This window comes from Polyodon spathula, chromosome 17 (assembly GCF_017654505.1).
Source record: "Polyodon spathula isolate WHYD16114869_AA chromosome 17, ASM1765450v1, whole genome shotgun sequence".
NCBI lineage: Eukaryota > Metazoa > Chordata > Actinopteri > Acipenseriformes > Polyodontidae > Polyodon > Polyodon spathula.
This window is the reverse complement of record NC_054550.1, coordinates 11775665-11790618: the sequence shown is the minus strand read 5'-3', so window position 1 is coordinate 11790618 and position 14954 is coordinate 11775665. Positions and strand designations below refer to the sequence as shown.

The 14954-nt window shown below is 37.3% G+C and overlaps 1 protein-coding gene across 1 annotated transcript in view; it reads right to left on the bottom strand.

The window, feature by feature from the left end:
- Window positions 1-14954, bottom strand: part of LOC121330143 (USP6 N-terminal-like protein) — a 100225-nt gene that overhangs the window by 16519 nt on the left and 68752 nt on the right. The window contains exons 8-10 of the mRNA XM_041276443.1: window positions 12273-12321; window positions 10516-10636; window positions 2350-2444 (exon numbers count right to left, since the gene is read on the bottom strand). Of these exons, the coding sequence (XP_041132377.1) occupies window positions 2350-2444; window positions 10516-10636; window positions 12273-12321 (265 nt within the window). The remainder of the gene's footprint in view (window positions 1-2349; window positions 2445-10515; window positions 10637-12272; window positions 12322-14954) is intronic.

Genomic DNA, 14954 nt, shown 5'->3' with positions numbered 1-14954 from the left:
AGGTAGCAGAAACAGACCTGGGCCTGGACCACCCACCCATTAATTACATTAGGTTATTGAGTGCCAACTGTAGCATTTAACATAGCATAGCTATCTAATGCATGAACAAATACTGTACTGGTACATGGAAATAATCCTAAAAAATATATAATGCAACTTTTAAACATCCAACTTTAATGCGTACATGTAAAATGGTAAAAAAAAACAAAACTGTGCAGCCTACATCTTTCACTGCTTTGTTTATAATATATTATATATGTATAATATATTATAATATAATATATATATATATATATATATATATATATATCTATATATATACTCATATAGAGCCAGCTGCCACATATACAGCTCTGGAAAAAATTAAGAGACCACTGCAAAATTATCAGTTTCTCTGGTTTTACTATTTATAGGTACGTGTTTGGGTAAAATGAACATTTTTGTTTTATTCTATAAACTGCTGACAACATTTCTCCCAAATTCCAAATAAAAATATTGTCATTTAGAGCATTTATTTGCAGAAAATGACAACTAGTCAAAATAACAAAAAAAGATGCAGTGTTGTCAGACCTCAAATAATGCAAAGAAAATAAGTTCAGATTCATTTTTAAACACAAAAAAAACAATCCTCAGAGTTGGGGAACATTGTCAGAGCAGAAGGAAGCAAGTTTTCTTCCAGGACAACCTTGTACTTGGCTTGATTCATGCGTCCTGCAAAAAGACAAATCTGCCCGATTCCAGCCTTGCTGAAGCACCTCCAGATGAGTCCAGTTTTCAGCTTTGCCCAACACCTGGTCGTCTAATGGTTAGACGGAGACCTGGAGAGGCCTACAGGCCACAGTGTCTCGCACCCACTGTGAAATGTGGTGGAGGATCGGTGATGATCTGGGGGTGCTTCAGCAAGGCTGGAATCGGGGAGCTTTGGCATGAATCAAGCCAAGTACAAGGTTGTCCTGGAAGAAAACTTGCTTCCTTCTGCTTTGACAATGTTATTCCACCAAATAACATTATGATGTTATGAGCATGAACAATTTACTCAAAGCCTCCACTAGGCTTGTATTCTCAGTATAGAGTGTGTAGAGTATAAGCTTGTAATCTCTGTACAGTATGTACAGTATTTCAGTGTATAGTGTCTCAGTTCAGCGTATGAACTTGTAATTTTAATACAGCATATGTGTTTCAGTACATCTCGTATAGTGTATTCTCAGAATGTTTTAGTATATGGTGTATATATTAGTAGTGTATGAGCTTGTAACCTCCGTTCAGTGTATCTCAGTTTGTATAAACTTGTAATCTTAGTATGTGTGTTTCAGTATATACATCTCAATATGGTGTATGAGAGTGTATTCTCAGTAAAGTGTATGTTCATTTATGATCTACATAAATTAAATAAAAGTAATACATTAGAGATCTTTTTGTGGTGTTTTTTTTTTTTTTAGATTGCCATATAATTAATAAATAAAGCAGCACAAAAGTTTCCTGCAATATTACTGCAACATTTTTGCAAGTAGTTGCAACAGAAAGGTTGCAGCAACCTAATTTGCATGGTAAATTGTGAGTTTGCAGCAATGTTGCTGCAACCTGTTACGGGACGGGTCGCAGCAATATTGCTGGTATATGTTATTTTTTTGGTAAGGGTTCTTGAAGGACCCCAGAGTGTCAGCTTCAACAACATTCTTGGGGAGTTGGTTCCAGACCCTCACAATTTTCTGTGTAAAAAAAGTGCCTCCTATGTTCTGTTCTCAATGCCCCTTTGTCTAATCTCCATTTGTGACCTCTGGTCCTTGTTTCTTTTTTCAAGTTGAAAAAGTCCTTTGGGTCAACTTTGTCAATATCTTTTAAAATTTTGAATGCTTGAATCAGGTCACCACGTAGTCTTCTTTGTTCAAGACTGAATAGATTCAATTCTTTTAGCTTGTCTGCATATGACATGCCTTTTAAACTTGCAATAATTCTGGTTGCTCTTCTTTGCACTCTTTCTTTTGTAGCGAGGTGACCAGGACTGAACACAATTTTCAACCAGAACTGAACACAATATTCAGCCAGCTTTCATCCAATAATCTACTTTGACCTGGTCCACCCTGGTGGGTGTAGTGACCAGGGATGTGCAAGTGTAACAGATGTCCTAGGAGTAAGGCATGGGAAATTAAAATCAAAAGTAGTCCTGGCTATCATGTTTTAAAATAAAAATACCTGTATTTAAATGTTTTTTTTTTAAACTGCACATGTGAGTCATATGTAGCTAATGAAAGTGCACAGCAGGTAAGACTTAATTAATTAGCTAGAATTACTTTCAGCACTGAAAACTATTTATTTATGTGAACAAAACTGACAAAAAACAACCATTACCAAGTGCTTCTTCAGCTTAGGAATCAGTCTGGATAGTATCTGGTCGTGGTGTGCTTGAAACCGCAGAAGTTTGTGGAATCCAGGAATAAAAAACCCTGTGAGGAAAAGATACAACAGCATGTAACCTGGGACTAACACAAAATAGTCACAGTAAAAGTATGAAGTTATGAACTAAAGATAACTCATTTCTATTTACACTAGAGCAAGCAAGCAAGCAAGCATGGCATGCTTTGTTAAGAAATGTTTTTTCATGTTACTCCATTCAACTGCAATTGTTTCTCTGGGGGATCACATCAAAATATATCAAATTTGACTAAACAAATTGCTTACAGATCAAGCAATCACACATACACTGTAACATTTAAGAATACTGTAAAAACGTTTCCTGAAATAGAAATGCTATTCCATTACTGATTGGGATATACCTCTGTGTAGCCCAATTTATCTGAGTAGGTAAGACAAAGCTTATTGACCCCCCCCCCCCGAGGGGATAAAGTGCAGCGAGCAGAAGGGTGGAAAAAAAATGTGGGGAGAATGTGCACCTCCGTGTAGACTGACCTTTAACACTGGTATAAGAATCCAGGGATTTGGGGGAATCCATGATATCTAGTGTACAGAAACTAGAGAAAAAATGTAGGGTAAGCCCACACTATGGTATATGTGTGTCAAATTGTAGACTGGGTGGCTGCCCTGAGAACTCTGGTGCCAAAACCAGGGTTTTGGGGATCTGCGACATTCAGTCTATAGAACCTTGTGAAAGTATTGGTTGTCGCTCCTACTGCAGCACTGCATACATCAGAGACAGATGCACCCTGGAATAATGCCCAAGAGGTTGTGAGGCCTCTTGTGGAATGACCAGGGACCTCCTTTGGTGGGGATAGGTTGGTTAGATCATATGTAATCTGGACATTGTCCACAATCCATTTCGATTCCATTTCACCTACTCGCTTCACAGAGGTGATTGTTTGTAGGAAAACCACCTTTAAAAGATAAATATTTCAGCTCTGCTGAATGCAGGGGTTTCTGATTCTGACTGAATCACGATATTCAATCAGAAGTGAGGTACAAGGTCCTTCCTCGGAGGAAGCAACCTCCGAGCTCCCTTGAAAAACTGTCCCGCCAGGAAGTGAGCTCCTGGGGAGACAGAGTATTTTAGATATGGCAAGCTGAAATAACTGCCAAGAAGATCTTAAGAGTAGAGGGATATTTACCCTTGTTAAAAAAGGTCCTTTGCAATTGCAGCATGGCTGGGGTCCAGCTCACTAGACACACAAGGTCTGTGCTGGTTTAAACTCGTACTGGGAACATGAAGCAGCCCTGGAATTCTGGAGGGTTGCAATAACCTCATCCAAGAGACCGAGCTGGCTTAGTTGCACCCGCTCAGGAGCCAGACCCACAGCTGCAGGATCGCTGGGTTAGGATGCATGCCTGGCTGAGTAGGTTGCGACGTGCAGGCAGCTGCCAAGGTTGACCGTTCAACAGCTGGACCAGTGCCGAGAACCAGTAACCACACACATTTTTCTCTCTCTCTGTCTTGCTCTCTCTTTGCACCAGAGGGAGAGAAAATGTGTCTACATTTTTTTTCTTAATGAAGAGAAATAGAAGAAAAGGTTCCATGGGAGTACAGGAGCAAGGAACAGACGAGCATAGAGTTAACCCAGAGAGGGGAAATGGATCCTGGGGAAGGAGTGGGGAAACCTTCAGGTTCCTCCGATGCACAAGGCCAAGGTGAAAAGTAACCATAAAACGAGTGCTAAAGGTGCAGAATAAGTATGACATATACTAGAAGCGTGAATATTTTTCACAAAACAACCATGATCGTCTTCATGGCTGACGCAGTGGGGGCTCATACAAGCAGATTTGACATACGACTCAGGTCATTCCCAGAGGTATATCACAATTGGTAATGTATAACATTTCACACTTGAAAGCAAACTGTTTGCTTACAATGCCTAGTGTGATCATTTTGATTTCTATTAAACCATCATTCTGATATAGTGTTTAGACTGCAGCATGGTGTAATGCATGCAATGTGTGGCAAGGCTGAGGCTCTGCGTATAGAAATAATGTGTTTTTGTATGTTTTTCTTTTAGTATTTATAAATATACTTTTGGAAAACTTAAAAGGAAGTCAGACACTCTGCAGAGACATGCTGCTGGCTGTGTGTGTTGACAGGGATTGAATAGCTGCAGATCCCCGACTAGCCGGTGGGCGGGTCTCGGCAGAGCCATCGCTATAAAAGGGAGCTGCTAAATCACCCTCTGGGCTGATAAGCCAGAGAGTGATGGTCCGAGAGATGGAATTGCCAATAAAAGGTATCTTCAATAAACAAAGCAACCATTTGAGACATCATTTTTAAATGAAAATATATTTCTACACAGTGAATGGAAGTAGAATAAGGGGGTTATTTTCAAAAGGAAGGTAATGGTGCTTTTCATTGAGTTTTCTAGTTTTAAAAGAGATTAAGATGTAAGTTTACATGATGGTTGTCTGTGTAAATGTATGCTAGAAGTGGTTACATAAAGTATTTTTTAGTTTCCAGAACATTTCTCAAGGAACTTACTCTTTCAAGTAACCGCACAAAAATTTTCATTATTTTCATTTTCATAACATTAAATGTGTTAAAGACTTTGAAAAAATAATTGACTTGTAAAAAGTTACACCATCTCATATGAAGGTGTAAATAATTACTGAAAATATAAAGATGATTTTCAATTATTATATACCACTGTTTAAATAAGGCTGTGTTCACACTGCGTCTGTTAAGAGGGTTTGGTCCGCACTCTGTAAGGTTGGTATGTGTGGTGTGAAGTGTGAACAGCAAAGTCTTCTTGGGGAACCCAAGTGTTGCTTGCTAAACCTCGATGTGAACAGCTGGACTCCTTTTGCACATAGGAAACAAACTATACAAGGTCATCTGACTTGGAAGCAAACATTTTGCGCATAGATTAGTTCAAATTCTGAGGAAATAAGCAGAGCAAAAAACAAAATGTCTCTGGGAACTACAAAACAAAATGTCTCTAGCGTTACCCGGGAAAACTAGGATTGTCCCACCGTTCAGCCTTCATTTTTTGCCCGTTGGAAAAAGGAAAATTGTTCCTGTTTTGCGACTGTATCCACTTTTTTGTTTTTATAAGTGCAAAACTGTATCTGATGTGCTCAGCAAGTTAATAGAGTAATTTATTATTGTGTTATCAACATTTAAAAATAAAATAAACACAGAATCTTCTGGATTATTTGTTTAATCATTCCGATTCTGTGTATATCACATGTTCAAAAGGGTATTATTGTGTTATTATATACTGTTATTTTAAAGGCTTCAGGGTTGCTACGGCGTCAGTAAACTGAAGAAAAAAACAAACAAAAAAAAAAAAATCAGTTTTTCACCTAAACTACACGGACAGCTCTGACATCTGAACTGGACAAAACTCAGTAAAAATGCATTCAGTTTTCCTCAAAATTACTTAGTTTAATGCCTACAGTACGAGAACAGTGCAGAACTCCGTAAACGGATATGGCACTATTCTCCTACATTCAAGAAATGTATTAATGAAATTAGTGAAGTGCTCCCTCAGTGCCATCTTCAAAAACCCAATATGAAAGACTCATGATTTTAAAAACTGCAGCAATACATCAAAGCTGCCATCTTTCAAGATACCTCGCAGGGTATTGTAAGCATCCAGTTCACAGACTATATAAACAAGCTGATTGCACTTGCAAACTGCATTGTGAACACAAACTAACTCGGTCGTGGAAAAAAAAATTGTAAAGGACCAAAAAAACTTCTCATCCAAACAAACTCGGTCGCTTTGTTCACAGATGAGTGTGAACAGCAAGCAAATTGATACACTGTTTCAAACAAAACAAGTCCATTTGAAATGGGCCCAGTGTGAATGAAGCCTGAAGGATGAATAAAGTTGAAATAAAGAGAGCAAAAAATTTGGATCTTGGGGAGTTTCTTAAATCCAATCTCGATTCCTGCAATGCCAGGAGTCATGCAATACCGGTTTGACACCAGGGTGTAGTGGCAAAAAAATAAAATACCGGAGCTGTCCTAAAATAAATAATGGTACATTAAAAACATTTAACCTTCACTAAATTTACACGTTTGAGCCCGAAGGAGCTGGCTTAATCGACTGGTAATGCCCACCTCGTGCAGTTACGCAACGATTACAACACACGATTAAGCCCTATCCTGAGGGCTCAAATGCTATTAGAATATGGATACGTTAAACAAAATTAAAAAATTTCGTTTTTTTTTAATAGTTTTGTCCTGATTTTATGAAGAACTAGTTTTGGTTGCTAAACATTTTCCTCAGTATTCCATAAGTAATGCGGTTTTCTCAAAAAACCTCCACGGTCCGTTCAGGCTCTTTGGCTTAATCCAGGGGTTCCCAAAGTTTTGGTGATGGAGGGCCAATTTCCAGAGGTTGCATGGGATGGGGGGGCCGCACAAGAAAATGTACCACTGATGAAACCCAAATATGTCCCATATCAGACCTTTTTTATTTCCTATACATTTTTGTATTTAAATTAAGAATGCATATTACTACCACTGCAACACCAGCTGCTTTGAAATGTATTTGTATTTTATCCTGTGTCTTGGTGCCACAACAGGCTTAGGTATGAGTACCAATATCACGCTGTAACACATCTTACATTGTCCTGGTCACGACAATTAAAGACGATAATACTGAAATAGGTACTCTTCAAACTATACCAATTAAACACTTTTGTGGGTTTTTCTTCAGTAGAGAGGCAGAATGCATCTTGACTTGTACAACTAACCACTTCACTAAGAGTTGAATACATGTACATCGAACTCCGCTTAATTCAAATCTCTGGGGATCATACAAATAGTTTGAATTGCAAAGTTTGAATTAAATAAATTATGTAAATTGCCCCATGGTGTGGACATTTAGAGCTATTTCCATAGTAAATGTGCATAAATAAAACACAGACGTTACTGTATTTTACCTTGTATGTTACCTTGATGTTTTTATTTTGTTTTTTCTTTCTGAAATCACAAAATAAATCACACATTTCTATTTAAAGTGCGGCATTAATTATTCATAACTTTTCTGCCATTGCATTGGCACTTTTTATGCAATTACATATGATTGCTACGTAATATTCTACTAGCTACTGTAGCCTAACTGTAGTCTTATTCAGAAACACTGACAAAAAAGAAATGTAACAGTAACAATTTTAAACTGTAGCCAGTACTGTTACTACAGTATTGCTTTTCCTAACAAAAGATCCAAGTTGAACACCAAAACTACAATACTGTACAAACAGCATTTTCCCGATCTAGTTGAATCTGAATACAGTGTTGCTCTTAAAATAATAAAATCTACAATAGAAAAAGTGTCTGTATCCTGAACCGAACTGTTTCCTGCAGTCACTCTGTTAAGATTACAGAAGCTAGCGAGCTACTTCAGCTGCATAAAGTAATGTAACTTTATTTGGATGGTACCTTCACGTCTTAATATTACAGTCTTGGAGCATCTTCAAAGCGATAGGAGACAACAAAATAATAATTTAAGTAGAAGCGTTTTTTTCTTTTCTTAGGAGGGTCCATGTTATTTTCCTTCAGCATGGCTAATCTACTGTGGGCACCATTACTGTTTTTTTTAAAGGGGCAGTGCATATATAATGACCATAACAAGTAAATTTCTAAAATTGGTTTGAGAGAGTCCAGATTTGATCCAAAACATGTAAAAAATGTATGTTAGGGAATTTTTTTTTAACTTTAATTGCTGTGTATTATTAATTTCCAGCAAATTACATGCACAATTTGTTTACGATAATTTTCAGAAAGTGTAATAAAGTAAATGGTCAGAAGAAAGGACGGGGGGGGGGGGGGGGGGGTTGAGGGTGGGCTTGGAGGGCTGCACCAAACGTCCTCGCTGGCCACACTTTGGGAACCCCTGGTTTAATTCAAACAGTGGACGCTGTAGGCTACTTCCAGTTGTGGCATAAATAACAACTTAATATAGTATCGTACTTAATTAAAATATTTGTGCAGCCAGATATCAGTATTTACTTTAGGCTACTTTTTAAAATGTGTTATTGGTAAATCGTGATGTTTGTTGTGTTCATAAATCTATTCAAAGTGTTGTCAGAGAACAGGTACCATGTCTGTGTTCCTAGTGATCCGCTGAAATAAAGTTATTGAATGTCAGTCTGCATCCATTTGTTTTATAACTTGTGATTAAAACCAGAGAGAAGCTGCTAAAGCTGCCGATTAAAACTATTTTTGATTGAGTTTAAAAAAAAAACAACAACAAAAAAAACAAAAAAACTTTATTTGCTGTTCTAAATTTAAATAGATACAGTAAGGCCAGCTCGGAAACAGACATTGACAGACTGCGTTCAGAGTAGGTGTACAATAAGAACTGGCATTTTCCTTCATCAAGCAGGAAAATACAAACAATATCAGAAGCGAGTACAGATATGCGGGATGGGATGGGATTTTTTTTTTTCTCCATAAGCAGATTGATTTGGAATGGTGAATAAACAGAGTTTGAATACTAACATTCGTGCAGGCTTAAATCGGGATTTAAGCCCATCTGATTTACCAAATCAGGTTATAGGAAATTACCTATTCATACTCTAATTTAGGTTTAGAAAAAATAAAATACCAACTGAGTTATAATACACATACTAACAAATGTTTACTAGCACTTAAAGTATTTTTAAAACATGATACAAACTCAGGTGGCACTGTTAAAGCAGTTGAATTGTAACAATATGTTTACTGTTGTTTTGCACTTCACGTTTTCCTTTTAATATATGTAAGAGTTACTTATAATCCACGTGTGTAGAAAAGCAAATAGACAGTCCTATTTTTAAGACCTGGTCCCGGTCAGACTTTAAAATACCCTAATTAGAATGTAACAAGAAAATACATATTTTTTTATCTTCAATGTAGTGTTTTATGAACACCTTTGTTTGTGAAAGCTTGTGTTAACAGTACAGGCTACAATGAACTATAGGTTGTAATATCATCAGCTGTGAGTATCAGTAAGTTATTCATATCCTATCGCTGTAAGTGACAGTTGGCATGCCAAGTCATTTATGGCCTGGTAAGCTTCGACACACTTCACTTCTTGTAAAACATAATTATAGTACTTTAATGCTATTAGAGTTATCTTTTTATTAACCATTAACTAATGTTTCTTCATAAAGTCAAATGAAACCTGCTGAATAATGTTATGTTAACATATTGAATTACGCATCGCTTTGTAGTTTTCCATATACTTAATGAAAAACTGACAATTGAATAATGTGACATTTCGAAATCAAACATGAAATAATGCACTACTATTATGGCTTCAGGTAGACTTTTGCCACATGATTTTGTAGTTTGTTTGGTTACACAATGTTAAATAAAAGATATGCAGTAAATTATGTTCACATAGTTTTTTTTTTTTTTTTTTTTTTTTTAAATGATGTCTCAATACTAAAAATCAAAGTGATGCAAAAATGTTGTCCAATAAATATGGATTAGATTAATGGCGACTGACTAGTCTAATGCGATAGTAAAACAGTTTTATGGAAACGTAAAACGGCTTTTTCAAAGTAATACTGCTGTACTATGTTCTGATACTCGATATGTAACTGGGAAACAGATTCTTTCATGTGCAGCAATTCCTACTTACACAATGAAAACTACACGTTTTGATGATAACCATCAAAACTTCTGTGTGGTGTACTGTAGCAAACCCAGAGGCAGCAGACTGCAATTCAGCCCTTTGGTGCACTTTTAAATATTTAACAAAAGAAACAAAAGGTTTAAACAAACAAAAACATCAAAAACCTGTCCCTCTCTGTCCTGTCACAGTCAGTATCTAGGGAACTGTTACCTGTCCCTCTCTGTCCTGTCACAGTCAGTATCTAGGGAACTGTTACCTGTCTCTCTCTGTCCTGTCACTGTCAGTATCTAGGGAACTGTTACCTGTCTCTCTCTGTCCTGTCACTGTCAGTATCTAGGGAACTGTTACCTGTCCCTCTCTGTCCTGTCACAGTCAGTATCTAGGGAACTGTTACCTGTCTCTCTCTGTCCTGTCACTGTCAGTATCTAGGGAATTGTTTAATTAGCTATAACACATTTAACAGGTATTTCTGACATCAGTATTTTAGGGGGATTCTCTTCTTTCTTACCATGCATTGCGTGTTTCTGATTTGTCAGCAGCTGTGACAACGCCCAGAAAGCATCCTCTTCATTGAGATACATCAGAAGGATGGCTGCGATCTGACTCATTCCTTGACAGTAGCTCACCTCCTGCAGTGAATGTATTCAAAAAGAATTTTAGGCTGGCAAAAATAAATGAAGCATTTCCAACAGTTTTTACAAAACATGCTGTGCTAAAGTTTTATATAGACATCAGGGTTGTCTAACAGATGACTTGACACCTATATCTCACCAAGCTCCCCCAGGTAGTTTCATTTAGAAGTGGAGGATGCCATTCAAGGATCTTAATGGGTTGGAAAAAGACTGCAGGCAAAATGCAGCAATAGCTATGTTCTGTTTAAACATGACACAAAAATACTAGCACTGCTTTGGATCTGTTCAGTTAGCAATTTAGTTCTAGTAACCAAAGCCAAAGAGGTTGGACAACTCTGTTGTAAATGATAAATTATGCGTTTAATTTCTTCTACAGGATGTGAGCTCAATAGAAAAAGCACAAGAGGGAATATCACACAGCTAACGTTTCATTAGCACCAGTATTCTGAAGTAACAATACCTCAAATAAAATTTAATTCAAGGTTTTCTTAAATTGCATATTTCCAGTTTTCAGACGTACTAAAAGAAATGACTAAATCCTATGACAAACACTTTTAAAAAAATAATTCTAGTTAAAATGATTGCCACTGAACTTAAGTTAGGGTAGTATTTCTAAATGTAGCACTGTAGCAGGGAGAGATCTGTGTTCACAGTACTGCAGGAAGAGGGCAGCAGTCTTCCAACAACCGCCTGTGAGTCATGGCAGTGACACGGGGAGGTGGGAAGGTAGGTGTGTGGACTTTCCCCCTCTCTGAATGGCTGAGAGGCGAGTCTTGGCAGATTGCTAGCCCTATAAAAAAAATGCTCTGCTGTTTCCTCAGGTCTGCCCACTTAGACGCACCGAGAGTGCGGAAGCTCCAATTCAGGACCAAGAATCAGCTGAAACAAAGAAAGAGTTTCACAGCGAGACAGAGAGAGCGGGGAACCCTTGGGCAGACCCCGGCGTATTGTAAAAGAGCAGGCTAATTAGCCGACAGAGTAGGACGGTGATCCGGGTCAAACGGGTAGCGGCGACCGGGATAACGCTGCCGAGTGCAGCACCTTTTATTTGCAGTTTTATTACTGTTTTATTTTCCCTTGTTCTTTTCGCCTTCTGTTTTCATTATTATTTCTTTGAGCACCTGCAAGTGCACTTGCTGTTCGCGTACCAGCTGTGGTATTTCCATGGTGCTATCTATCATCGTTGATAGGCAGCCCACGGTCAACAGTGCCCTCTGCCGGAAAAAGCAAGAACTGGTCTCAAATAAAACTGGGCACCTGTGTGGTGTTTTCAATTACACCTGTCTGTCTCCTAGTCAGTGAATTACCCACACCCCTTCCACAAGCACCGATACAAATTCTACATTCGTTCTGCTTTCTGAATTGGAAACAAACAGCAGTGGAAAGTGAGATGTGTCAATGAGTGGCACCTGTGCACCATGTCCTTCTTCAAAAGTACACATTTTTTACTAGAATCTTGATTTCTGTTCCTCACATTGAAAGTCTAGTAACCTTACCTCCAGTAACGATTCTTGCTCTTTGCTGTGTATTTGAACATCTGAATTACCAACATACTGAGAGTTTCCTGAAGTGTTTAATACACATATTATATATTCACATAATACACATACGTAATATTTCATAAATAACTCACTGTGTTGTAAACGGAGTAAGCTGCCAAGACATCAAAGAGTGCTTGCTGCCTGTAGAGAGATGAAGATGAACCTTGTTACAATATTCTGTTTCTTAATAGAAATCTAGAGCAGTGTTTCCCAACCCTGTTCCTGGCGGCACACCATGTCTGCTGGTTTTCATTCCAACGCAGCGCTCAACTGCTTAATTGCACCGTATCAATAAATGAAGAGCTTGAAAATAACGGGAAAATGCCCAGTTAATCACTTTATTAGTTCAACGAAGGGTTCAGTTAAGCAATATAGCGCTGCGTTGGAATGAAAACCAGCAGACACAGTGTGCGGACAGGAACAGGGATGGGAAACACTGATCTAGAGAGAGATGTTATACAGGAGTTGACATACAAATGCTAATATGGTGTACAGCCACTGCATACACTTTGAAGAATGGTCACTTATCACTAGCTGGGGATGGAAATCTCTACTCATCTGTAGTCATCACTTTTGAGGCAGTTCCTTGAATAATATCAATAACATTTGTCTGCATTGGATATGGAAGAACATGTCCTACTCCCAGCCCTCTATTAAAGTCTGATGTACTGTATGTCCTACCATTGCTTAAAATGACTTGAAATATGGTGTTGTCAGTAGTTTATATTTATTGCATAACAAATGATTCAAGTCATTTATGATATCCAAAGTATGTGCTACCTGTGGCCTTCCAATGTTCTCAACCCTCTTTCTACATCACATAAGAACAAACGTACAAACAAGAGAAGGCCATTCAGCCCATCTATGCTCATTTGCTTCCTAGCAGCTGACTGATCTTAAAAAGTAGTCAAGTCAGGTCTTAAAGGATCTCTACATCAATAACATGACCAGGTAGCCCATTCCATAGCCTAACCACTCTCTAGGTAAAGGAGTGTCTCCTTCCCTCTGTCCTAAGTCTATCCCCACTTAAATTCCAACTGTCTTCAGGTACTGGTTTCTGTGCTTAAAAATAGCGGTGAAGATTAACTTTGTCAACTCCTTTTAAGATTAAGTAAGGAATAAAGACAGAACAAAAGACAATACGTCATAAATTTGGTAAAATAATTTAACAATATCCCGACAAAGTCCAACTGCGTGTTCAGGTACTGGTTTACCTGAATGGTAAACGCCACAGGAAATGGTTTCCAGTAACTCATGGCATTGAGATTTTAATATCTAAGACCTTGAAGGACCAATCTTTAAACAGCAATTTAAATTATAATCACTAGCAGTTAGCAATGCCCCCTTTGTTGTGCAGCTATCTTACTGTTTGTTATTAATCGGGCAATCTAAAGACTAGCGATCACAATATCTAAAATGCAATGCCACCAAAACTAGCACATAAAAGACAGTTCAAGAGCGCATCGCCTTTCCTGTAAACAACAAGAGGCTATATTTAGTTACAGGAAGGTTAAGACCATGCACTGATGTAAAGGAAGTAGCTGATGATTTTGGTTTAGCACTTTGTTTGACGGCCCTGTGCACAAAACATTCATAATATGAATTTCAGCTAAAATGCTCAAATTCTCAAATTATAAACAGGCTCTTTAAATCACGCATAATTTGCATGTTTATAAACTGGTTTATAAACATACAAACATGTTTTTCATTTTCTTAATATATAAAAAAAAAATCTTTGTTTCCGGCTACATATACATATATGATATATATATATATATATATCTATTATATATATAATATATAAGATCCAGATTATATATATATATATATTTTTTTTTTTTTAAATTACACAACATGCTTTATAGGAAAAAGTCCATAGGAAACATTGCAAAAGCTATAGATCTGTTTTTACTGATTTGCATAATAAATGTGGCCTGCTCGAGTAAGTGAAAATACTGTTTTATGCAAAAAAAAAATGTTTGAGTACAACATGTGCTGTCTGTTAAACATACTGTAGGACTGATACAGGGTAACTTTGATAGCTTTACCTGATCAGTTTATTTTACAACTGAACGTAGCAGTTGAGCTGCAACACTTCCTAGAAAACGAACAAATACCTAATTTGCTAGTTTCCCAAACTTTTTATTGTGTTTATTTGTGGCTCATCTAAGAAATCTGTTTTATTTACGAGGTAAGAATCATTTTTAAACATATTGAAGTTTAGTAAATAAATCAACACACTTATTTTGCTTTCCTTCACTATTTAGGGTCATATTCTAGTTCACAAGAAGGATGACAGGATGCTCAATATTTGAATCCTAAAACATGCATTTTGTACTTTGTATACATGTCCATAATATTGATCTGGAGTAAAAAAAAAATAACATTAGGTTATTATCATAACACTGGTTCCCTGAAATAGAAAAGTAACCATTACAGAAAAGGATGTACTCTGTGCAGCCTGAACTAACAGATAACTTATATCAAAGCTTTCTATTCTATTATATCTAGCTTTCTGTCTATTCAGGTCTGCTGTGGAGTGAACGCAGCAACATTAAAGGGTAATGGTTACATTTCTATTTCAGGAAACCAGGGTTACGATAACAACATAATGTTCCCTTTCAAGTACAAAATCAACAATACCCAAAGTGTTACAAATGTGCAGCACCGACAGATGTGCTAAAAAGGAAGATAAAACTGCCTTCAGCATTCTAGATCGATTGACGGTCCATGGCATATGGTCCACAGTACAGTGATAGACGGACCTCATACAG